The 25,924-nt window shown below is 32.4% G+C and overlaps 2 protein-coding genes across 3 annotated transcripts; both read left to right on the top strand.

Moving 5' to 3' along the window:
• The first annotated feature begins 222 nt into the window (after positions 1-222).
• Positions 223-4,823, top strand: DIT1 (dicarboxylate transporter 1). Its single transcript, XM_039045530.2, has 3 exons — positions 223-1,874; positions 2,374-2,595; positions 4,239-4,823. Exons 1-3 carry the CDS (start codon positions 375-377, stop codon positions 4,599-4,601), a joined length of 2,085 nt encoding a protein of 694 aa, XP_038901458.1. The 5' UTR covers positions 223-374; the 3' UTR covers positions 4,602-4,823.
• Positions 4,824-18,095: 13,272 nt separating this feature from the next.
• LOC120089484 (MATE efflux family protein) lies at positions 18,096-23,009 on the top strand. 2 transcript variants are annotated; one of them, XM_039046969.2, is made up of 14 exons: positions 18,096-18,597; positions 19,016-19,215; positions 19,406-19,527; positions 19,708-19,914; positions 20,035-20,228; positions 20,331-20,466; positions 20,584-20,680; positions 20,781-20,881; positions 21,303-21,466; positions 21,605-21,676; positions 21,759-21,875; positions 21,979-22,074; positions 22,440-22,561; positions 22,713-23,009. In XM_039046969.2, the coding sequence occupies exons 2-14, from the start codon at positions 19,124-19,126 to the stop codon at positions 22,753-22,755; spliced, it is 1,563 nt and encodes a 520-aa protein (XP_038902897.2). In that variant the 5' UTR covers positions 18,096-18,597; positions 19,016-19,123; the 3' UTR covers positions 22,756-23,009. The 2 variants fall into 2 exon arrangements, with proteins under 2 accessions (XP_038902897.2, XP_090162132.1); XM_090306006.1 differs by lacking the exon at positions 18,096-18,597 and having other exon boundaries at positions 18,666-19,215.
• Positions 23,010-25,924: the final 2,915 nt, after the last annotated feature.

Here is a 25,924-nt window from a genome sequence, read left to right as displayed (position 1 = left end):
AGCTAATCAGGATTGTTCTTTTTTAATGAAACCATGTAAACTATTAATGAAATTTTATGAAATGATACCAAATAAATTGTAACATGAAGGTTATGTATTGATGAGATGCGGTTCACTAGAATGAGATTTGGCTTAGCTGGCTGAAAGTGACAGCTGGAACTTACAAGTAGTCACGCGCCCCACGCCTCTTCGCTACTCCGTTGAGTCATTTCACCCACTTTCACCCATTGTTTCAAAATTTAATTCCACCGTTTCTCCCCAGTTTCCCTTATAATAATCTTATTTCCACTCCCACGGGTGGTGCACGTGCCGCTACATTTCACTATCGTAAGGGCAACTCCGTCATTTTCCATCTCTCGCCTTCCTGACCTCACATGTCAGATCTCATTCCCTCTCTTCAACTAAAAGAACATTCCACCAATTACCTACTGCCACGTAGACTTCCGTCTCTCTCATTGGCTGCAACTTCCTCCACGTCATCCAATGGATTCTATTTAGAATCACCACGTGGTTCGCTCTCCCTGTTCGAAAACTCCGCCGCATTAACCAACTCCGGCGGATCCTTCGAAACTAACTCTTCACCTTTTTTCCATCTTCGGTCGGATCGTAGTTCTTCAATCGAAATCCCCGTCGTCGGATTCCTGTCCAGTAGTAGTCGCTTTTCGCTTTCAAAATCTCGACGGCCATCGGAATCTTCTTTTTCTACCGTCGTCGCCGTCGCATTAGATCAGGACTGTTTAATGGCGTCACTGGCGCTTACTTCCTCATATCTCCCTTCTCTCCGGTCGCGTCTTCCGAAATCTGAATCTAATGCTCAAATTCGTTGCTCATCTCTCCGTTCCAGTCTTACCAAAACCGCCATTTTCGGTAGCGGCGTCAGAACTAGCTTCCGCATTCCGTCTTCTATATCCAATGAAGCTAAATCCGTTAAACCAGCTCTAAATTTCGGAAGTTCTCGTGGAAATCTCGGTGGTTTTATTGTCCGAGCGTCTTCTTCTTCTGCTGCTGCTGCGGTTCCGGCTCCGGCTCCGGCTCCTCAGCCATGGCAAGGTGCGGCGATTAAGCCGCTTATTGCTTCGATTGCTACAGGTATCATTCTGTGGTTTGTTCCAGTGCCATCCGGTGTTTCTCGAAACGCGTGGCAATTGCTTGCGATTTTCCTCGCGACCATCGTTGGGATTATTACTCAACCCTTGCCTCTTGGTGCTGTTGCTTTGCTGGGACTTGGTGCTTCTGTTCTGACTAAAACCCTAACCTTCTCTGCTGCTTTCTCTGCATTCGGTGATCCCATCCCATGGCTCATCGCTCTTGCCTTCTTCTTCGCTCGAGGGTTCATTAAGACTGGACTTGGTAATCGAATTGCTTATCAATTTGTTTCTCTATTCGGTAGTTCGTCGTTAGGGTTAGGGTATAGTTTAGTATTCAGTGAGGCCTTGTTGGCACCGGCAATTCCTTCGGTGTCAGCCAGAGCAGGAGGGATATTCCTTCCACTGGTTAAATCGCTTTGTGTTGCTTGCGGTAGCAATGTTGGTGATGGGACGGAGAACCGGTTGGGAGCTTGGTTGATGCTCACTTGCTTTCAAACTTCGGTGATTTCATCATCCATGTTCTTGACGGCTATGGCTGCTAATCCTCTGAGTGCGACTCTGACGTATAACACGATTAAGCAGACGATTGGATGGACAGACTGGGCTAAAGCAGCCATTGTTCCAGGATTGATCTCCTTGATTGTGGTGCCATTGCTTTTATATGTGATTTATCCGCCCACGGTGAAGAGCAGTCCAGACGCACCAAAGCTTGCCAGAGAGAAATTGGAAAAGATGGGACCAATGACCAAGAATGAGATTATAATGGCTGGAACTCTGCTTCTCACGGTAATGAACACATCTATGATCCTGTCCCTACTCTGTTTCAGTTTGAAACTTTTGCTTTTTGCTGTTTGCCTTTTGAGTTGATTGATATCTAGGAACTTCATTTCCTATTTCTTAAGCAGCTACTTGGCTCTTGTTTTACTCTTAAGACTTTGACTTATTAGTGATTTGCTTTTACATTTGCTTAGTCGTAATATCTACACGATGAAAACTACTCATCTCGAAAATTATAACACCATCGATTGTGCTGGAGCATGCATTTATTAGAGTATGTTACTTTGTGTTTCTCTATCATACTTTTCGCATAGTTGAGATGTTGAACTCTAGTGCTGAAACATTTAGTGAGGTCTGTAGTTGTTTAGTGTACTTTGTGGGGATCTCAATGTCAGTTGCCTAACTATAAAGTGGAAGTTGTATGGCCTGATTCAGTCCCTTATATTTCTGTGAGTTGCATAGTGGATATGGACATGTTAACAACTGCCTTTCTTATTCCTTGGATCAGGTGGGGCTTTGGGTTTTTGGAGGGGTTCTTAATGTGGACGCTGTTACCGCTGCTATTTTGGGGTTGTCCGTCCTTCTTGTGACCGGGGTTGTGACATGGAAAGAGTGCTTGGCAGAAGCTGTTGCCTGGGACACTCTAACATGGTTTGCTGCACTCATTGCAATGGCAGGGTATCTCAACAAATATGGTCTCATCGCCTGGTTCAGCCAAACTGTAGTGAAGGTTTGCCTTAAATTCCCTTTTTTCACATGCCCTTGGCCTTGCTCGGGCAATTCATTATCTGAGTATATGAGTGCGTGGATGCATGATTAGGAGCCCGTTTAGCATGACACTTAGACTAGGAATAATGCTTTTAATTAATTAAAAGCACTTCTTCTTAGATCCCTCTAGACAATCAAAAGTTCCTTTCCAAAATTCTAGGAATACCTAAAACCTAAAATCCCAGCATTAATTTGCATTTATTCTAAAATGTACAAATAAAAGTATGATTGACAGGTACTCAAACAAAGATAGTCCTTACTACCTTGGTTCCTAACAATACCCCATCCCTGGAAAGCTAATGTCTCGACGGCTACTCAGACAATACTTCAACTCGGTCACACCAGTCAATCAAAACCATTGGCCGGTTCCACTCCGGAAAGTTAACAATCGGCTTTGATACCATTGTTAGGTACTTAAGCACCTTGGAGAACCACATGCCAAAAGCTAGCTATTGGGGTGGGAAAGCCAAGCCACTTAAGTACCACATTGGTCATCTCATTCTAACCAATGTGGGACAAAAACATCCCATACTATCTTGGTTCCTAATAAAGTACTAGTATCAAAATTCGCCCCAAACTTGTCCTAAGACATCCTTATGTGCTTATTCAAGGTTCTTGGCTTTTAGATTGCTTCTTTGGTTGTTTTTAGGCACAAAAAACAAAAGCAAAAACAGAAAAGCAACCCATTTCTTCTATATGATCCTTTTCCCATCTGGAAAACTACTCTCCTTTACCTAACTGACTATTTCGATTTAGTACGTACCACTTGAAGAATTGTTTCTAGTTGTGCCTGTAGGCTGGGACGTTACATAAACTAATGACTCCACGCATCTGATGAATCACCATAAGTGGCATCCTACGCCGCCTAAACCATTGTGGCTGAAGATCCCTTTTGCTGTCAGTGATTTTTGTCAGAATCTGTGCTTTCTTCTTCCTTCAACTAAAGAAAATCCACAGAGAAATTAATTTGGAAAGAAAATTTTTAAGGCCTTGTTTGATAAGGAATTTGTTTTTAGTTTTAACTTTTTGAAAGTTATGCTTGCTTCTCTCCCCTTCCTTAAGTATAGTTCTCATATTTCTTAAGAAAACATTTGAATTCTTACCCAAATTCCAAAAATAAAAACAAGTTTTTGAAAACTATTTTGTCTAATTTTCAAAACCACAATTTTAGAAAGTAAATAACTAAACAAGGAAATTTATAGATGAACATAGTGTTCATCAGCTTAATTTTCAAAAGCTAAAAGCCAAAAACCAAATAAGTCACGGAACAGGGCATATGGGGTTTAATTTTGAATCTGCTAACACATCACACATGTTGCAAATAGTTCCATGAGGTAATGGAGTCTAATATCATCAACTAACTATCCATAGCTGAAACTCCATAGACTTCTGCTCGGTGGCCTCTTCCAGATTTGCTGTAATAATCAACACTGTATAAAACTAGCCAGATGTTGAATATGAGGCTCGGATTCTAATCTTTGCACATGGTTATATCACTTAAATCTTTTTATGCTGTTTGTCACAATTGGCAATCTATAATTATTACTGTGCTACGTCGGATAAGTATCTCTCCTTACAACTCACAAGTTTGTGTTCTTTCCACAGTTTGTTGGCGGCCTAGGTCTTTCATGGCAGCTCTCTTTCGGCATTTTAGTTCTTCTCTATTTCTACTCCCACTACTTCTTTGCAAGTGGAGCTGCTCATATAGGCGCGATGTTTACAGCCTTCTTATCTGTTGCTAGTGCTTTGGGGACTCCCCCCTACTTTGGAGCAATTGTACTTTCCTTCTTATCTAATCTGATGGGTGGCCTAACTCACTACGGCATTGGGTCAGCCCCTGTTTTCTATGGTGCTAACTATGTTCCTCTTGCTCAATGGTGGGGCTACGGGTTCCTCGTATCTGTCGTCAACATCATTATCTGGCTCGGCGCTGGGGGAATTTGGTGGAAGGCCATTGGTTTATGGTGAAGCAACTGATCTAAACCAATATTAAACCACCCTTAATTTGTCAATGTCTCAAGGTGCAATTTTCTTCCTAGGCCTTTGAGGCAGCTGGTTGCTGATTCTCATTTTTGTTTTTATATTTATTATTTTCAAATCACAAATGAATCCTTTAGTGACATCAACGAGATTGTAATCTGAAAAACTACAGAAGATGTTACTCGAGATAAAAGTTTACTTTTACCAGAATTTTGACTTTGCAGATTCATTGCCTTCAATTTGTGACATATTTAGTCATTCACATTACGTTTCCCACATCTCTCCCCTTAAATGAATCATACAAGGTACTAGCCTCAGTCCTACCCGCCTAGTACCAACTCTTTGAGCTAGACGATTACGTGCCGAGAATCAAAAGGGGAAGAAACTCCAAAACCTTTCAACCGTTGCTTGGAAATTCACATGTAAGGGAAAGTAGAACTCCGGACGAAAAGGAGGCTGATTATAACTTGTTGTGGGGGAATGGCAATGGAGGTTGATGGATGTTGCTGCCTATCCTTATTTTGTCCATGAATTGAATGATTCTAGTTGCTTGGTAAATCTGCCAACATTCTCTCTTAGCCTTTCATTTGAATGATGAGATAATTGAGATAAACAGACAGAAGAATGTTAGGCAGTAGAATCAGGAATGGTAGGAATTATAGTTAATGGTTGATTTTAGGGGGATGGGTTCCACCTCTTTTATGAAATCGAAACAGAGAGAGCATTTGTACCACAGAAAAGGAAATGAAGCAGTTGCGTTTTGGAAATGGAAAAGGACGTGGACCATAACATAACCCTCCAAATTGGAATCAGATAAAGATGATATGGACAAAGCTTTATGGTTTGTTAAGTGCATTCCCAACTTTGTATAAACAATAATGGTGTCAACGCATGCACTTGAGTTTACATCCATTTAAAATCTGATAACTGTTTTCCCTTTTTAGTTTGGGTAAATTGCAAAAATCATCCTACACTAAGATGGTAATTATAATTATACCCTCATATTTATATAAGTGTTAGAATTGAACTCTCGAATTTACATCATTGTAGAAATTGTGACAATTATATACATTTGAGGGTTCAATTTACATCATTTAGGGGTCTAATTTCTATAAATATTTTAAGTTTGAGGATCCAATTTTAACATTTATATAAGTTTGAGGGTTCGATTTTTATAATTGAAAATTTGAGGGTGTAATTGCAACTACACCATACTTTAGGCCTCAGTTTGGTGTTGTTATATACTACTTTGGTTTATTCATAAACTTCGTTTTTAGAATAAAGAACTCAAAGCAAAATTGTTTTCAAGCAAGTTGGAACAATTATTAAACGAGTTGAAGTTTTGAAGTTTTTAGAATTCTTGTTTTACTAACAAATTTGTTGACATGAATACAATTCGGTTGGTTAAGGTATATATCATTGATCAAGAAGTTAGATATTTGAATCATTTCATCTCATATGTTTGAACTAAAAACGAACCAATAGAAAATTTGTTATGGGATGGATATAATGCAGTGATATCATTTCACCACTTATTTAGACTTTAGAAGATATTTAGATTGCTACTAGAAAGGAATCTAGTTCTTTCCTATTGTTGGAATGTTTTGAATTTGCCATCTGGCACTTGAACTCCACTAAGAGAATGAATGGCGGGCCCTAGAATTTAGTTTAGAGAAGTACACTATATAAACTCTTTAATCTTAGAGGCGCCATTTTGTATTCAGAAAACATACCCTTTAATAATATTATTCTCCATTTGTCCCGTGAACGTAGCTAACACACTATTAGTGAACCACGTGTATCTATGTGTCAATCTCTTTTATGTTTTTTTTTTTGTATTCTTTAATTGTCGATTTTGTAACACATATTTAGTTCAATCAAACGAAAAATAATTAATTGTTTAAATAGAAGGAAGATAATCAAGCTTCATCTTCACTAAACTATGGTTGAAATTTGAAAATAGGAGGTATGTCAATGAAAATTAATTAATCGTTTAAAAAGAGGAAGATAATTAAGCTTCATCTTCAATGGAACTATGAAGGTTGAAACTTGAAAAAAACAAGTGATGGTTGAAGACTCCCACACAAAGAGGCTACCTAAAGAGTTGAGAATATAGTATATGAGTTGATGATGCCTAAAACTTCACTTTGAAGAAAATAATGTCTTTTTGTCAAAGACTTCGACCAGAATTTGAAGTAATTTTTTTTAGTACAATAAAGAATAGAGATTCAAACTATAGACCTTTTAATCGTTAATACTTATTGTATGCCAATATGTCAGTTGATCTATGTTTGGTTTGACGAAGTTTGTGTTTATGACCATGGTAGAATTCTTTTTGCGTGAAATCATATAATAATTAACCCAAACTTCAATTACCCAATTTAAAACATACAACATCAATATTAAGATCTCTCTTTCATTTTTTTTAAGATATTGTAGAAAACTACTAATAAATGCATTCATAACAATAATTGAGTAATCATTTTCTATATCTAAGAAAGAGTTGATGAATATGTGAAAAGCAACTTTATGTGATTCAGATAATTTATATCAAACCCTTTGAAAGTTTACACATTAAAGTAAAGTTGGCAATTGAGGTTATCTAGAACTTTATATTAAAAAAATTAGGTTGAGTATTGTTACTGACATTTTTTTATATTATTGTTATCTAATGTTGGCTTTTCTCATCATGACCATAATATTTCACATATGACTAATAAGGACCAAACTTTTCGACTCTTGAAGCCTATTAAACTTTAGGTAGCCAGGAAATCTTTTAAAATTTGGTATGCTAATTTCCATCGTCTTTTAAAATTTCCAAAAGTTATATGTTGCTTTCATTCCATTATAATGCATTTTAACTCAAAAAGAAATTCATATTTTAACTTCATTAAGTTAGACAAATCATCCATTAAAATATCATAAATTTTTTATCAAATGATTTATGACTAACAAATAACATAAGCATAGCTTAACTAAAACTTGTACTATCAACTTTGCGGTTTGAGATTCGATCTTTTACCATACATATTATCAAAATAATAGTAACGACAATAAATAATAGGAATAATAAGAATGACTAGCATATTTATTTTAGAAAAGTGAGATACTAAAACAAATGTATTAAAAATTCAAATACAAAAATGGCTAATTTAAAGAAAACTTATAGGTCAAAAGAGATATTTTGAAAATCCACGAACAATTAAAATAAAATAAATTAAATTTAAACATTTAATGCATGACTAAAATATTTTATTTTCTAAAATTTAAAAGCTCGTATAAAAATAAAATTGTCCACACATAAAATACATGTACGAGACAAGAATTCACATCTATAATTCTATGTGAGAATGAGAGTTACATAAAGATGTTTTATTCACTATAATGTGTTTTAATATCGAATTAAATAACTTGCATTAATATCGAATTAAATAACTTGCATTAAATTATTTTTTATTATAATAATTTGAGGTTGGAAAATTAGAACTTTTAATCTTATTAAGAGTTTGTAATGTTTTATAATTATTGAGGTAGGTTCATTTGGTCAAAATTTGTATTAATCCATATTTATTGTGGTTGAAAATATTGCATAATAATAATAATGATACATTGTTTTTGGTGTGCCAATATTATATCGGTGATTCACATTTACTTTTAGATACTGAGATTTCATTGGCCCTTCAAAAGCACCACCACGTACACCACTCTATTATCTAGCTTTTTAGATTAACTTTTAGAACTTTTTAATATTAAGTTCATATTTCCTAAAATTAACTCTTAATACATTAAAAAGATGATAACAAGCACATGTTGTTGAATTAAGAGAAAAAAGTACAAAACAAATCTTACTCAATATTGAATTATCTGATCAAACTTTAGACTTTCTTTGATAATTATTAGATTTTTGTTTTTTATTTTTTGAAAATTTAACTTATAAACATCATTTCATCTTTAAATTTCTTAATTTGTCACCTATCTTTTACCAATTTTATAAAAATGAAGTCGAATTATGAAAACTAAAAAAAATGATTTTTTAAAAACTCGTTTATGTTTTTTGAATTTGACCGAGAACTCAATTTTTACTTAAGAAATATGTAATCTTAGTGTAAAAAATTGAAATAAATAAATTTAATGTTAAAAATTCGAATGGTTACCAATATAGTCTAATAATTATTTGATACTAAATTTCATATTATTCTTCTAGATATTATTATTTAAATATTGATGCTTGAGAATATATATATATATATATATATATATGATAATGGTGCATGAGAATATATATTAGATTGATACGTTTTCTATTGCGTGAAAAATGAATTTTAGAATGTGTGGTTGAGACGAATCTCCAAATGGAATTATTTTTTTCCACTATTATATTTCAATTTAAAAACAGTAATGGTGAAACATAAGAATGTTAATGTGAATATTTTGAAAAAGAAAATCGAGAAAAAATTATAATTATTATAAATATTATGATAATAGATGTCAATTAGATGTCCATGTTTAGTGTCTAGTGACCTGTGTTATGCTCCCATTTCCCAAAATGTTGTCTATATGTTTACGTATAGTGTCTATGTAATTTACCTTATACTTGTCAAATTGCCTATAAATAGTGGTATTTTGGTGGGTTTTAGAAGACACACATATTGGATAAATTTTGTGGAGAATTTAGATAAAATTCTTATATTATATTTGTTAATTTAATTTATTTTGTTTATTTATATATTATATTTAATTTATTTTAATATTTATTTATTATTATATTATATTATATTGTTATCCGTATTCCTGTTGTGCTCCTTAAGTTCACAACACATTATTATGTTGGTTTTTTTCTCTTCGGTATAATTAATAGATTTAACATTATTTTGCATATCTAATATTTATTAATTTTTCATATAAATATAATATTTTGTAATAGTGTTAATATGAAAAATATTACAAAATTAGAATTTGTAGCATTTGATATTAATAGTAATAATTATTTGTCATTAGTGTTTGATGCCAAAATACACTTGGATGCCATAAAAATGTGACCATCAGAAAACAATTTTTCTTCCTAAAACTCGTCATAAATTGATGCACTTGAGGCTCCCAAATTTTAAATCAATATGTCAGAGAAGATATTTTTCTACATTTCGGATATGCTTTTGCAGTAGTAATATCGATAGAAAGGTTTTAAACGGTATTCTGAACTATGATTGAACAAAATAATGAGTTATTGATGAAAAATCATGAATTTCGACTAACTAGTTACACACAATTCCCTTAAGTGAATGTTGTGAATGTTAATAATCATGGTCGAGGTCGTGACCATCACAAAGGAAGAAATAATTATTATTTTCATGGTGGTTGTCATAATCATTCAAATTTCAAAAGAACCACACAAAATGATGATCACAAAAGAACAACCCCACAAGATAAGAGTTCAAAAAGTGTTGAAAATAAATGTTTCCGATGCATATTGTCTAGACATTGGTCACGTACCTATCGTACATCAAAACACTTAGTTGATCCCCATCAACCATCCTTGAAAAAAAAAATAAAAAAATGTGGAAACAAATTTTGCATACTGGGATAATGACATATTTGACCAATCTCATATTAAATTTGGATGTAGCAGACTTCTTTGAATCTTCTAAAGAAAATATCGACAAAATTGATGGAACATCAAGTGTTTCCTTTGACTTTGAAAATATCTTGATTTAATGTTGTTTTTTTTTTATTCATCTCCACGTTTTTTTCCCTTTTAGTAGATGTTAACCTCTGTATATTCTAAATGTTGTTTTTCTTATTGCAATTATTTTTTTTAATGAATAAATCTGGATCATTTTCATATGTTGGGTGACTAAAAATTGAGTAAAGAAGATCTATGTCTGGCAGATAGTGCAACTACATATACAATATTTATAAGTAGAAAATATTTTCCAAATTGACAATGTTGAAAGCAAAAGTCAATAAGATATCAGGTTCTGCAAACTTGATTGAAAGATTTGGAAAAACAAATATTATTTTTCCTTGAGAAACAAAATTTACAATTGACGATGCATTGTTCTTTAGTCAATCAAAGAGAAATTTACTTAATTTTAAAGACATATGTTGCAATGGTTATCATATTGAGACTGATAGAAAGAATAATATGGCATATCTTTATATTATATCTACTGTCTCATATGAAAAACGTATACTGGAAGAGTTCTCTACTTTATTTTCTGGATTATATTTTACTCATATACAAGTAATTTAAACATTTGCAACAATTAACCTGAAGTTTATGAATCTAGACATATTCACAATTTGGCATGACAGATTAGGTCATCCAAGGTCTATAATGATTAGAAAAATTATTGAGAATTCAAATAGACACCCAATAAAGAGCCAGAAGATTCTTCAATCTAATGAATTATCATGTGATGCTTACGCTTAAGGAAAATTGATAATTAGACCATCACTAGCTCAAGTGGGGATTGAATCACCTGCACTTTTAGAATGAACTCATGGTGATGTATGTGGACCTATTAACCCACCAAGAAACTATTTAGATATTTTATGGTATTAATAGACGCATCCAACAGATGGTCACATGTGTGCTTATTATCAAGTCAAAAATTTTCATTTGCAAGATTACTTGCTCAAATAATTAAGTTAAGAGCATAATTTCCTGATTATACAATTAAGATCGTTCGTCTTGATAATGCGAGTGAATTTACGTCTCAAGCTTTTGATAATTATTATACGTCAATTGGGATAAGTGTTGAATATCTTGTAGCTCATGTTCATACACAAAAATAGTTTAGTATAATCATTCATAAAACGTTTGTAGTTAATTTCTAGACCATTGCTTATGAGAGTTAAACTTCCTACATTTGTATGGGGACATGTTATTTTGCATGCAACGTCACTTGTACGCATTAGGCCAGTATCTTATCATAAGTACTCACTGTTATAATTAGTTTATGTCCATGAGCCAAAAATTTTTCATTTGATAATTTTTGGATGTGCAGTATATGTTCCAATTGCTCCACCACAACGTACTAAGATGAGTCTTCAAAGGAGGTTAGGAATATATATTGGATATGATTCTCCATCAATTATCAAATATCTTGAACCCTTGACGAGTGATGTATTTACTGCACGATTTGTTGATTGTCATTTTAATGAGATAAATTTTCCAACACTAGGAGAGGAATCAAGAAATTAGAAAAAGAAATTACATGGAATACATCGTTATTGTCTCATTTAGATCATCGTACAAATCAATGTGAACTTGAAGTTCAAAAGATAATTCATTTGCAAAATATAGCAAATCAGTTACCATATGCATTTATAGATGCAAATAAAGTAACTAAGTCATATATACCAGCTGCAAATATTCCATAAAAAAAAAAGATATCCCAACACAGCAAGTTATCATTAATGAGTCTGGAACACGCCATAAGCGTGGTAGATTAGTGAAGATAAAAATCCTTGAAAAAGAAAAATAATTAATATTCAAGAAGACTTGTTGAGAATGTAACTACCCATGATGAATAATGATATTTCAATAAACTATGTCATGACAGGAAAATTTTGAAATCAAAATGTATTTATTAACAACATTTTTGCATATAATGTTGCTCTTGATATTATATCCGAAAGTGAGGATTTTGAACCAAAATCTGTTGAAGAATGTTGACATAGAAAAAATTGGCTTCATGGAAAGAAGCAATCAAGACAGAATTAAAGTCACTTTCAAAATGTCATGTTTTTGGACCAATAGTCCGCACAACCAAAAGGTGTCAAACCTGTGGGATACAAATGGATATTTGTGAGGAAAATAAATGAAAATAATGAGGTTACAAGATATAAAACAAGACTAGTTGCAAGGTTTTTCACAAATACCTGATATTGATTATGAGGAGACATATTCTCCGGTGGTGGATGTAATTACACTAAGATATTTAATTTGTCTGACTATGTATGGAAATTTGGACATGCATCTTATGGATGTAGTCACAACATATTTATATGGATCTCTTGATAATGATATTTATATGAGAATTTTAGAAGGATTTAAGGTACCTAAAACATATAAATCAAATTTTTGGGATTTGTTTTCAATAAAGTTACAGAGATCGCAATATGGATTGAAACAATCAAAACGAATGTGGTACAATCACTTGAGTGAATATTTTTTTAAAGAATTATATCAAAACAATCCAATACGTCCATGTGTTTTTATAAAGAAATCACAGTCAGGATTTGGTATTATAACCTTATATGTTGATGATTTAAATATAATTGGAACCCCTAAAGAGCTTTCAAAGGCAATAGAATATCTTAAGAAAGAATTTGAGATGAAAAATCTCGGAATTTTTTTTTTGTTTTGGTTTACAAATTGAGCATTTAGCAGATGTGATATTTGTTCATCAGCCAACTTATATAGGAAAAATTTTGAAAAGATTTTATATGGACAAAACATATCAATTAAACATTCCAATGAAAGTTCATTCACTAGATGTGAATGAAAGATATATTTCGACCTCGAGATATCTTAGTGCAATTAGTATACTTATGTATCTTACTAATAATACAATACCAGATATTGCATTTTTAATAAATTTATTAGCAAGATATAGTTCTTCTCCAACAAAAAGACATTGGAACGAAATTAAGCATATACTCAGTTATCTCCGAGTAACGGTTGATATGAGTTTGTTTTATTCAAATAAATCGAATTTTGATCTTGTTGATTATGTAGATTTTGGATATTTATCTGATTCACATAAAACTAGATCTCAAATATGTTTTTTATTCATATATGGAGAAACTGTTGTATTGTGGCAGTCAGTGAAATAGACGATAACGATTACTTCCTCAAATCATGCTGAAATTCTTGTAATTCACGAGGCTAGTCGAGAATGTGTATGGCTAAGATTAATAACTCAGTGAAGGAAATCGAGCATGAGGATTTCCATGAGCAGCAGAAAGATCGTTCCAATTTCCATTCGAATTGATCAAAATCAATTATAGTTTAAGAGCAGAAACTAATAGGTCATGCATATCTAGAAATTACAACATGCTAAGATAATAGAATCAAGGGATAGAGTATGCGTACCTTTAAAGAAATATTCTTTAAGAATCCCTCAATCAATCTCCAAGCGTCCAAGATCAGCAATGCTCGAACACAACGACCGGTGCACAACACGATCAACAGCACGAACACAACAAACGGCCAACGGCTCCTTGAAACCAATCGAGTTGAGTGAGGATACCACCACAATGGTTACCTTGGTATTCTCAGTGTGAGAATCCAGAAGTTGTGGGCTTTGTATGAACTTGGCTTAAGGAAGAGATTGGAGGACAACGATCGTGTAGACGATCAAGCAAGTAGGAGATAAGAAGCATCAATCATATAGACGATGTGCCCGATCATGTAGTAAATGGCAGCCTATCGTATAGACTTAGCCACGCGATCGTTTAGCTATGATCAGCTGATGAACTATCGTATAGTTAAGAATGCACGATCGTTTAGTCTCTGAGAGCTATCGCTTAATGAAAAAATTTCACTTGATAACTTATCCATGAGAAACTTTCCGAATGAAGTAACTACTAATTTTAGAAAAAAAAATCTTTTTATCTCACGGTTACCATAAAACCACCAATAACCCCTCACTCAATCGGTTATTAGAAAAAAAGATTTAATTATCAAATAATTAATATATTATAAATATATACGACAACCAACTTACCATATTATATTTATAACCTATAGTTTTAATATTTCATCTCATGAAACATACAAACCATAGTTCTTTTTCTATTTTATGGTACTTAATGTAAATCATATTTACATTAATTATCCACTTGATGTATCTCATACATCACACCAATTATATCATATATAATTTAATTTTCTCATGTTAATTTGAACACTTCATACTAACTCCAAGAACTGATTCTCAACTTGAATCCATTGAGCTACCAAGGGGATCTTATGGACCTGAAGCTTGAAGCTCCAACGGTACGTGAATAATTGACTAAACTCTTTAGTCATGGGATCCACCATCTATTAACTTCCGACACTCCACTAAAGATCGACAGTTGCACCCTCCTCACTACAGATATATTTCTGTGTTCATATCAACCAATCAACAGTGCGATAACTCTTCACAGATCGCTCGTAAGTACAGCTAGACCAATTTACCATTTTGCCCCTATAGTTACATCTAACTCTTTAAATTCCTCTAATGAACATAAGTCATAGTCCTACTATGAATGAGTCATCTCTTTCAAATAGAGGATGTGGCCACTATGTTTAAGACCCGGAATCAGCTCTTAAGGGAGCAATCTATCTACTTACCTATGCTTGCAGGGAATGAGTGAATTCCATCTTGTGTAACTGAGTTTCCAGCTCCCCAATCAAACAAATCCCCAAAAAAGGTAGGCTGGTTGAGTTGACAATCTCGTCACTCTCACCCATATTAATCAAAGGATTGCCCTCAAAGGCAGAAGTTCCTAAAACACTTAGGATTAAGGTCATGTCACCTATGGTCGTTTAAGTGAGATGTAAGTATCAAATATCAACGACGTTATATAAAGAGATGAATCATCCCGTGGTCCAGTCTTATACAAACTCTTTGTATAGGACACCTCCGCTCGTATGTCTCCACATGAATATTCAGAATCAGACCATCTATAGTAGTTCACGACACTTGTAAACCTCTATAAAGCCGATTGTATCTGTAGCCTCACCACGATAAGGTCTCCTTAATCCGTATACTACAAACCTTTTAGGTTATTACTTAAGGCATGATCCACTTGTATATCTCATATACATGCTTAAGTTTACATACAATAACCACGAATCTTTGTTTATTGGATATGAGTAAATGCAAATAAAATAACTCTTATTTTATTCATAACAATGTGTACAAAGTTTACAAATTGTGAGACTCTAGGAGAATTAGGACACTAATCCCAACACTCAACACATTCACGTTTTGTCTTTTAATAAAAAACTTCCAAACAATATTATACGAAGACAACACAAAATGCACATCCCAAATCAAATGAGGATATATTAAAGGAGATAGAACATAACATATTTCACCAAAGATTTTCTACACTCATGATCTTGCAGAAAATAACGACATCAATTACAACAAATTTGTTCGAAAGATAACCTGACAAACTTAATTACAAAGGTATTACCTATCGCAACCTTTGAAAAACTGGTACACAATATTGGAATGTGCGTCTTAAATATCTCAAGTGATGTTTTAATGAGAGAGAGTAAATATACTTTTTAAGAGTACAAATTATATGAAATATGTATTTTTTTGTTATCTTCACTAGGATTTTATTTTCATTGGGTTTTTTTCCTAGTAAGGTTTTATATACATAATGGGCATTTAAGGAGGAGTATTATAAATATTATGATAATAGATGTCCATTAGATGTTCATACTTAATGTCTAACGTGTCTCAACATTACATATTATTAGTGTCCATGTTATCCACCTCCTACTTGTCAAATTGCCTATAAATAGTGACATTTGGTGGATTTTGGAGGACACATACATTGGGCAAAATCCATGAAAATAGGAGAAAGTGAAGATTTTAGAGAAATTTCTTATTTCATATTTTTGTTATTTTATTTTAATATTTATTTATATTTAAGAAGATTCTCATAAATAGAAAAATCTAAAAAATATTTATACTTTAGAGCAAATTTTTTTTTTAAAAGTGCTTTATATTTTTGGAACTTTTTGTTATAAAATTTAAATATTTTTAAATATTTAAAAAGATATATATTTTAATATTATATTTGATTGATATTCATATTTCTATTATGCTCATCGAGTTCACAACGATAGTAGGAATAAGCGATTTTTATTATGCGAAATAGAAAATAATTTCCCTCACAATATTCTCCAATTGGACAAGTGTAGGGCTATTATAGTCTTTCAACAACGAACCAATTCTGAATGCAGAGTGGGCGCTTTCCCAATTTTGAATTACATCCTGCCACTTGTCTCAACAACATTAAAATATTTGACACGAGTCTTGTCCTAAACCATTAAAATTCTAAGAGAAATTTAATTAATTTATTTTCTAATATAGTAAAATGAATCAAATTATTTACAAATTTAGCAAAATTTTACTATATATTTACGATAGACCGTCAATAGACCATTATAATATTATATATGTATCTATTTGTATCATAATAGATACAAATAGTAGTGTATTCAAATTTATATAGATAGACTACAATATTTTGCTAATATGTATAAATATTTTCAGTGTCATTTAAAATAATTTCTCAATTTAATTCATGGTTCAACTTTTTTAGAAAATGTACTTTAGATTCTTTCTTCTCTAAATGATTATTTATAACTATTTTAATCTAGTTGAATTTTGTCCCGAATTTAGATAGATGTCGTAATATTAATTTGAATTTGAAAAAAAAATCCAGTGCAAATTTTTTATTTGATAATTTGTTAAAAAAATATTCGCGTGTATTTCTTAAAATATGTGTTCAATACCAAATTAATAAGCTTCCAAGAAAGAGAAAAACAAAGCTAAATTTTTGTTTTAATTTGTAAGTTTTGAATATTATTTAATAGTTAATTTTTGCAGTGATCAAATTTAAATTTGTGTCTAATTTGATATCATTAAAAGTATTGAGTTTATAAAGATTTTGTATTCTTCCTTTTACTAAAATTAGTTAGTGAAATAGAAAAATTTTAATACATTGTATATAATAAACTATTTAATTAAATTCAGAGTTGAAATCGATGAAGTTTAAAGTTAGGTTAAAAATGAATTCAAAGTGATAAATTTAGGGTAAAAAAGTAAAATTTTATTTTATAAAAATAAATAAGGAGTATTTCATTAAATATAACTAATTTGCACTTCAATATTCATTATATTTACTACTCATTTCAACTAATTTATGCTACATCAATACATTTTTATGTTCGTACGTTTATAATGTATACTAAACGTCACTTAATCTATCTTTAAAATATCATATTATCTATTTTGTAAAAAAAATCAAGATAAATCAAAACAATTATTTTTCAAACAACTTAGGAACTAAAAGAGTGAAGAAAAAGGAAAAATCTTAAAATTTCAATTAAAATCTAAAAAGAATTATAGAAGTTAGTATATCACTCAAGTTTCAAAAATTGGAATCATTATGGACTCACTTATTGATTAGATAAATAGAGTAAATTGACATATTACAACAAATAATTAGATAAATAATTCTATGGTAGCCAATATGAACACATGTCATTTAGTTAAGACATATAATTTTAATCAAGTTTTGAAAAAAAACCAATCAACAAATTATTATTATTATTATTATTTTGATAACGAAGTATTATTCTTATTATTATATCATTGTCTTAAAAAAACGACTTATTATTTTGGGAAACTAATTTATTTATCTTTAACTATTTAAATAGCAACCTACTTTTACTAAAATTTTATTAAAAGAAGGAAAACCTTTTTCGAGGTAAATTCCAATTAAATTCCAAATTCCAAACCATATTTCATATTTGTTATTAAATGGGTGGAAATTATTCCAAAGTACAAAAAGTAAAATTACGTAACTAACCCTGACCGTCCTTCTTTTCTTAGCGGAAAAGACAATCAGGCCCCTTCTGTTTGCCGCTCGACTTTTGCCCGCCAACGCCAATGTCCACAGCGCATGTGAATGAATGGCGGAGTAATTCTTCCCTAGAAAACGCCTCACTTCCAGTTGCTTCTCTTCATCAACTGACCAACAATCTCCTCCTCTTCGCCTAAGGCTTCTAATCAACTTCATTTCCCCAATCTTTCCAATACCTCAAACACCAGGATCATCACAGTTTTCTGTATCTAATTCTTCTTCTCCTCGAAATTTGGCTTCAAAGAAACAGACCCACTTCTCCTTTTTCTTCTGCGCTTTGAATTTGAAGTGGGTTTTTCTCCACGTCGTCGGAGTTGAGGTATCCAACTTGAAATGTCTTTGTGGAACTGTTTGAACCTTTTGGGAAATTTCTTCTGTTTAGACTTTGGGTTGAAATTTCTTCTTGGCTAATGGTTTGTGGATCGTGAAGTCTACAAATTAGGAAGTTTAGTCTAAGGATTTGAATGCTTTTTGGCTTTTTGTACATTGAGTCGCTGGCCCAATTCCTTAAACTTGCCTTTTGGGGTAAAAGTTATTTTAGAGTCTGTCTTGGAGTTAGTTTTCCTGACGCGGTAAATGAATTGGGTTTCGTTTCATTATTATATATGTTGTCTTCAGTGTAGCAAAATTTAGAGTTGTTCCTTCTGGCACTTGTAGCTGAAAGTTCAAACCCACTTTTGTATCCTGTGTTGGGTTTTGAAGCAATTGAAGCATCGACGTTTTTATTCATTCTGCAGGTTCTGGGAATCGATTTTGAACTTCTTTGATCCTCATTTGGGCGATGATGATCTGCCTGTGTACCTTGAGAATATAGCACCTTGATTATTTTGAAAACAGTTCAGTGAATGGCCTTCTCGATCATGTCTGAGGAAGATGATCCTTATCCATCTTGGGATAAAACAAGAACACCTATTCGTATTTTCTTCAAGGATGCTAGGTAAAGAAGCTGCCGAACTTTTTATTCCCTGCTTGTTTTGCCTGATGTTCACTAGGCTTTCTAACAGCAGTACAAATGAGGGACTGTATTTTTGCCTTCAGGTTTCTGCGTTATGATCTATAATGTTTTAATAAGAACCCTTCTTTTCAATCATGGTAATTCTGTTCTCGTTTTCTCTTTGTGTGAACAGACGTGTTTTTAAGTTGGATGAACTTGGTCGGGAAATAGCACAGATTGCTTTGCCTGCTGCACTGGCTTTGGCAGCTGATCCTGTAGCTTCTCTGGTCGACACAGCATTCATTGGCCAGATAGGTAATTCTGCTTTCTTTTGAAGTTTTCATGAACATTTTTTAGGAGGAGGGGGTCTCCTAATTTTCTCTTATCCCTTGTACAGTTTTAGTTTGCTAGTAGTGGTAACAGGACATGTATCATTTCTCCATTGCTTTCTCTTTAACTTTGTAGTGTGTTCATATTGCTATATCATTGTAACAGGTTCTGTGGAGCTTGCTGCTGTTGGGGTTGCTATTGCTTTATTTAATCAAGTTTCAAGAATTGCGATTTTCCCCCTTGTAAGTGTCACCACATCTTTTGTTGCTGAGGAAGATACTATTGGAAGCCTTTCAAATGAAGCAGAGGATAATAACGATAGGGAGACAGGATTTACAAATGATGAAAAAAGTTTGATGATCCCACAGAATGGTATGTTTTCCCTCATCCACTATTTAACCTTCCCCTATTTTGAAGATTAAAATTCATGAAAATATTTTCTTTTTAGTCCTAGGCCTTGCATCCTCTGATTTCATTTATTATCCTTGACAGGGAAAGGTGAAGATGCACATCATTCAAAAAAACCATTAGATAAGAAATTTGACCATGGTAAAGTTGAGAATGGAAGAAGATATATCCCATCAGCCTCATCGGCTTTGGTTATAGGTGGTGTTCTTGGCCTCATACAAGCCATCTTCTTGATTTCTGGGGCAAGACCTCTTCTAAACTTTATGGGAGTGAAGTCTGTAAGTATTCCCTGTTGTAAAATAATCAGATTGTTTTTTGTATGCTGTTTAATTAATGCCTTAAGACTTTCTTATGATTTTAGCTGCATAACATGAATGTAGGATTCACTGATGATGACTCCTGCACAGCAATATTTGACACTGAGGTCACTCGGTGCCCCAGCAGTTCTTCTTTCTTTGGCCATACAAGGGGTCTTTCGTGGATTTAAGGACACAAAAACTCCTCTTTATGCAACCGGTATACATGCATATAATTCCTAAGTTCTGCTTCTGTTTACCTAACAGCAAAAACCACATTTTCTTTTGAAACCTCTGAACTACCTGTGTTCACATTTTCCCCCTTGTTCTACTTCAGTGGCAGGAGATGCAACAAACATTATTCTAGACCCAATATTCATATTCATTTTTCGTTTAGGCGTTAGTGGTGCAGCCATTGCACATGTTATATCACAGTAAGTTTTACGTTATATGTTGCTGATTACACGACATCCAAGAATTTTCCGCCTATTGTTTTTACATTTACTCTTTTTTTTTTTATTATTTTTTTTGTAGATATCTAATTGCACTGATACTTTTTTGGAGATTAATGGGACAAGTTGATCTCTTACCTCCCAGTATCAAACATCTGCAATTTAGTCGGTTTCTGAAAAACGGTAAGCGTGAGATTCGTGTCATCTACTGTAAAATCTAAAGATTCTTCTCTCGTTTGAATCATGTCATAAATACTTATTTGTTATTTCTTCAATTAATATCGTAGTACAAAAGATTCTGCCATCAGATTACATGCGATATAGATCTATGCTTAACAGGGGAAAAATTCTTCACTAGTGGGAAATGTAAAATCTGAGTTTTGTTTTATGACCTCTCTGTTTTCATTTTTTTTTCTTTGTACATTCCATGATTTCACATCTAACAAATATCTGGAAATCTCATGCCAAAAGGCAAATAATGGTGGACTATAATAAATCCCATTAGTTCTGCTTTATTAGCTGAAATTAATTTTTAGATTATACCATGACATCTTCAATCTAAAAGTCTGGAATTTTGTAGTAAACATTGTTCATTTTTCGACAGGCTTTCTATTATTAATGAGAGTCATTGCTGTGACATTCTGTGTGACGCTTGCTGCGTCATTGGCTGCACGCCAGGGATCGACGTCAATGGCTGCATTTCAGGTCTGCTTGCAGGTTTGGTTGACAACATCTCTACTTGCCGATGGACTAGCTGTTGCTGGACAGGTTTGGAAAAGATTTTTTTCCCAATACAATTTTGTTCTCTCTGGCAGATGATTCAGAATTTACAAGCTTTTCATGGTCCCAAGTTCCTTTCATTTTAATAAATTTGCTCTCAAGTTTAGTGTTTGTAATGTTCTTTAGGCAATACTAGCAAGTGCCTTTGCCCAAAACGACCACGATAAGGCAACGGCTGCAGCATCACGAGTATTGCAGGTTCTTAATTATCTTTTTTACAGGTCTAATCACTTATAATAAAGGCATTTTCTCTAATATTACATATTAAACTATACTGCAGCTGGGATTGTTTCTCGGATTGGTGCTTGCCGTCTTCCTTGGAGTTGGAATGACTTTTGGAGCAAAGTTATTTACTAGCGATGTCGATGTCATACACCTTATTGGCATAGGCATTCCAGTATGGCTTCTTGTCTGCCTGCTAAAGCAAACTACTATAGAAAAAACTACTCACTTCAATATTGAACTGAAATAAAAACTGAATTTTCTTATAATTAATACAGTTTGTTGCTGCAACGCAACCAATCAACGCCTTGGCATTTGTTTTTGATGGCATCAACTTTGGAGCTTCTGATTTTGCATACTCAGCTTATTCCATGGTGAGTCTACCGTCCCCTTGTTCTCTTACTCAAGAAGAAAAGGCCACGGTAGAGCAATTATACAAAATAATAACTGCAGTAGCTTGGCTGGTTATTGTCCCAAAATTTGGGGGTGAGGGTGGGACCTAACGATGACACGAACAGTAACTCAAGCTTTCATCAAAAAAAAAAAAAAAAAAGAAGAAGAAGAAAAAAAAAAGGAAAAAGAAAGAAACAGTAACTGAGGGAAAAATGAACAAGATTGTACCATTTAATTTTTCATGTTGCTTATTTAGGATACCTAGTGAAGCATAAAAACTATTGGGGCCAAAAGACTACTCTCACTCGTAATCCAACCTTTCTAACTTGACATTCTGTCTCTTCAGGTTCTGGTGGCAATTATCAGCATTTTCTGTTTGTTCATTCTCTCGTCAACTCAAGGATTTATCGGTATCTGGGTCGCCTTAACCATCTACATGAGCCTACGAACATTAGCCGGATTCGGGAGGTATGTTGAACATTTCCTTTCTCATCTTACAGATCTCATGCTGTCCAACATTTGATACTATGAACACTCCAAAATCAGCTAGTATCTGTGACAATCTAATGCGTTACGATAGTCTAACGTTTTTGAATTGCGCACCTGCATTCATTTACAGGATAGGCACTGGAACAGGCCCTTGGTATTTCCTCCGAAGATAGGTTGGAGTTGTTTGTATACATGGATAAGCTGTTGGTGATGTTTCTTTTACAAATTATTCTCCAAGAAAATACCTTTCGATATCATTATATGTACAGAAAAGAAAGGCAGCATGTTCTTGCACTATATGTATACAACAAGAATTCAAGAATACAAGAAAATAGAAGATGTATCGAGTGGTTTGTAGCTGTAAATGACAGTGTTGAGATTGAGATAAGTGTAATAGCAATAAAAATAGTTTCAAATTTTATGTTAAGTTTGTTATATGCAATCCTTTTACTTTGAAATTATTATTTCAAAGGTCTTGTAAGCGTGAGCAGTTTTCTTCCCCACCCTAATTTTATTATTATTTTGTGTTTTAAGGAAAGTTTCATCATATTATTTAACCTGTCATGTGGGCAATATTCTTCTGACTTCTTTACCATCCATTGGCTATCTGCGTCCAGAAAATCAGAAACTAAAGCATCATTAAATTCTGGATTCATGAAGACTGGTTTGAATAATCCAAGGATCATTAATGTGGGAAGTAAATGCTTTTCAAAACCTTTTGCTACAAAAGAGGTAGAGAGGTATGATTAAAGTGATTCTCGTACAATTTTATCACTCAATGATAACCTAGGTTTCCCTTAGGTGTGAGATTCCTCATAGTGTCTTAGCCTTCCAAGTTGAATAATTAGTGAAGTAAACACTGCAACAATCTTGGCTTTAGATATCAGTTTTGAACTGATATCATATACTTATGGTGACGGATTACAAATTGCCATTGTATCCGGTGACATTGTAGGTTACAATGGTGCTTGTGCTTTGATTGTATCGCCACGTGCGGAGCGACCGATGTCTTAAAAAAGGGTTAATTTTAAAAGAAAACAAAAAAGGAGTCGCCACCCATCTTTTTTTTATAGCAATTTTTAATTAAAAAACAAAATTTGGTCTGCGAAAGCTAGAGTTGAGTTCAAGAGTCATTTGTGTATGGAGATGTTAGCACCCCACAATACTCATTTAAAAAATGGGGGCCATATCTCATATCTTAAATTAAAATCATTATTTAAATAAAGTTCATTTGGAAAAATAAGATTTTTTTAAAAAATAATGTCTTATTTTACACCTCGTTACTCCAATATTTGAAGAAATGATCCCATAAAATAAGTGGAGCAATTTTCATTGATTTGACTATATTATAATTGTGGAAAAATTCCTCACCTCAAGAAAGTGAAAAACTATTACATTTTCTCAATATTCATTATATGATAATCTTTAAATAAAGTTTTTTTATTTAAAAAATATTAATTAAACTCATTTTTTTTTCTTGGGATCAAATCTCGGACTTCCAATAATATGATCTCTCAACTCAAGAATTCTAAGAAATCGGACTCCCAAATTTTCTAGATTCCATCATAGGAATTTTTTAGAAAAAAGCACGGTGAAAATAAATTATTAGAAAACCTTTTGAAATAATATGTTAATTTTTAAATGTTCCAAAAAGTTGTAATTTAAATGACTTTGAAAGAGTTAAAAAAAGATTAAAAACTTAAAAGAAATATTAATTAGAAATTGAAATTAATTTCAATATGAACATTATTTAAGCAAAAGTATAATTAAAGAAACATAATAATGAATGAAATAAATATAACCGAGCGTATTAAAAATTTAATAAAAATGTATTGGAGACCGATCTCGGACTCCCAAAGAATCAACTCCTCACCTCAATAATTTTAGAAAATCGGACTCCTAAATATTTCTAGAACCCGTCGACAGAAATTTTAGAACAACGTCCTTGAACCAAATATTTAAGAAAAGAGATTAAAACTCATTTAATAAAACTCAAAAGGAGTTAATTTCAAAGACTTGAGAATAAATAAAAATTGCTAGAAAAATTTTACTTAAAAAAATGACCTAATTTAAATATATAAAGTTACATTGGCAAAATATATAATTTAACAATGCATTTAAAACAATAAATGAACAAACAATGATATTACAAAGATATTAAAAGTTTAATAAAACATATTGGAGGTCTTGGACTCCCAAGGAATGACTTCCTTACATAAAGATTCTAGAAAATAGAACTCCCAAATATTTCTAGAATCCATTGTCGGATATTTTTTTAAAAAGAAAATTAATTAAAAATATTAACAAGTTTAAACAACTATTAGCAAGAAAAAAGGAAGAAAAATATAATACTTAAATATGCATATGAAAAAAAGGGGGAAATGCTAAAGAAACAATAATAATTGCTATAATAAAAAAATAATTAAATTAAAATGTTAATTATAAACATAAAATAAAGATAAATATATAAAGAATAAAGTTTAAGAATAAACTAACAAAGGAAAAATAATAAAAAAGAATAATAATATTAACCCAATTGAATTTGTTTTTACTAAGTTATCTTTTTCTTCATCTATTTTGTTTCTCTCTTCTCTTCCACTCTAAACACTTTATTGTTTTTTCATCTCTCTTATTTTGTTACTAAAAAAGAAACTCACAAGAAAAAGAAAAGAGTTCTTGGACCAAAAAAGTTGAAATGCAAGCCCTGCCAATACATTTCCAATTAAGTTAGAGTTTTTCTTGTGTGTTGGATATTGACATTATATATATATATATATATATTTTGATTTTCTGTGAAACTCTCCCTTGATGTATGTAAGGAAGAAGACTCTATTTCTAAAGAAGAGAGGATTTGGGGTATGGTTGGTCGGTTTCGAGGATCTTGGAGTTGTTGTGATGGAGGTTCTCTAGGGTTTCTAGAGAAGGAGATTTTTTTTTTTTTTTTAAAAAAAAAAAAGAGAAAAGAAGGGGTTTGTATGAAATGGTGGCCAATGTTTTTTTAGGAGAAAACAGGGTTTTTAAAACTAAAAAACCTAACTCCAAATGTTATTTTCTTTTTATTGATTTTTATTTCAAACTTAAAATTTTACCAAACTTGTTCTATCCTTAAAAAGGAAGGACACTTTTGGGCAATTGAAACCAAATTTAAATTTTCTACATTTGCTTTGTTTTTTTTTACCCTAAACTAAATTGTTTACTTTAACCAAACTAAAATAAAAGTTAAAAAGAGGTAAAATTTAGAAGAAAAAAAAAAGGTGAAAAACCATCAAATTAAAATTAACAAAATTAAGTCAAATTAAAATAATAATTAAATTTATTTTAAATAAAGCCAGACAAAAATAG

The sequence above is a fragment of the Benincasa hispida genome, chromosome 10 (assembly GCF_027475165.1).
Source record: "Benincasa hispida cultivar pf3 chromosome 10, pf3_genome.v1.1, whole genome shotgun sequence".
Taxonomy (NCBI): domain Eukaryota; kingdom Viridiplantae; phylum Streptophyta; class Magnoliopsida; order Cucurbitales; family Cucurbitaceae; genus Benincasa; species Benincasa hispida.
Note: the sequence above shows the minus strand (reverse complement) of the source record. Positions and strands in the feature narration are given on the sequence as shown.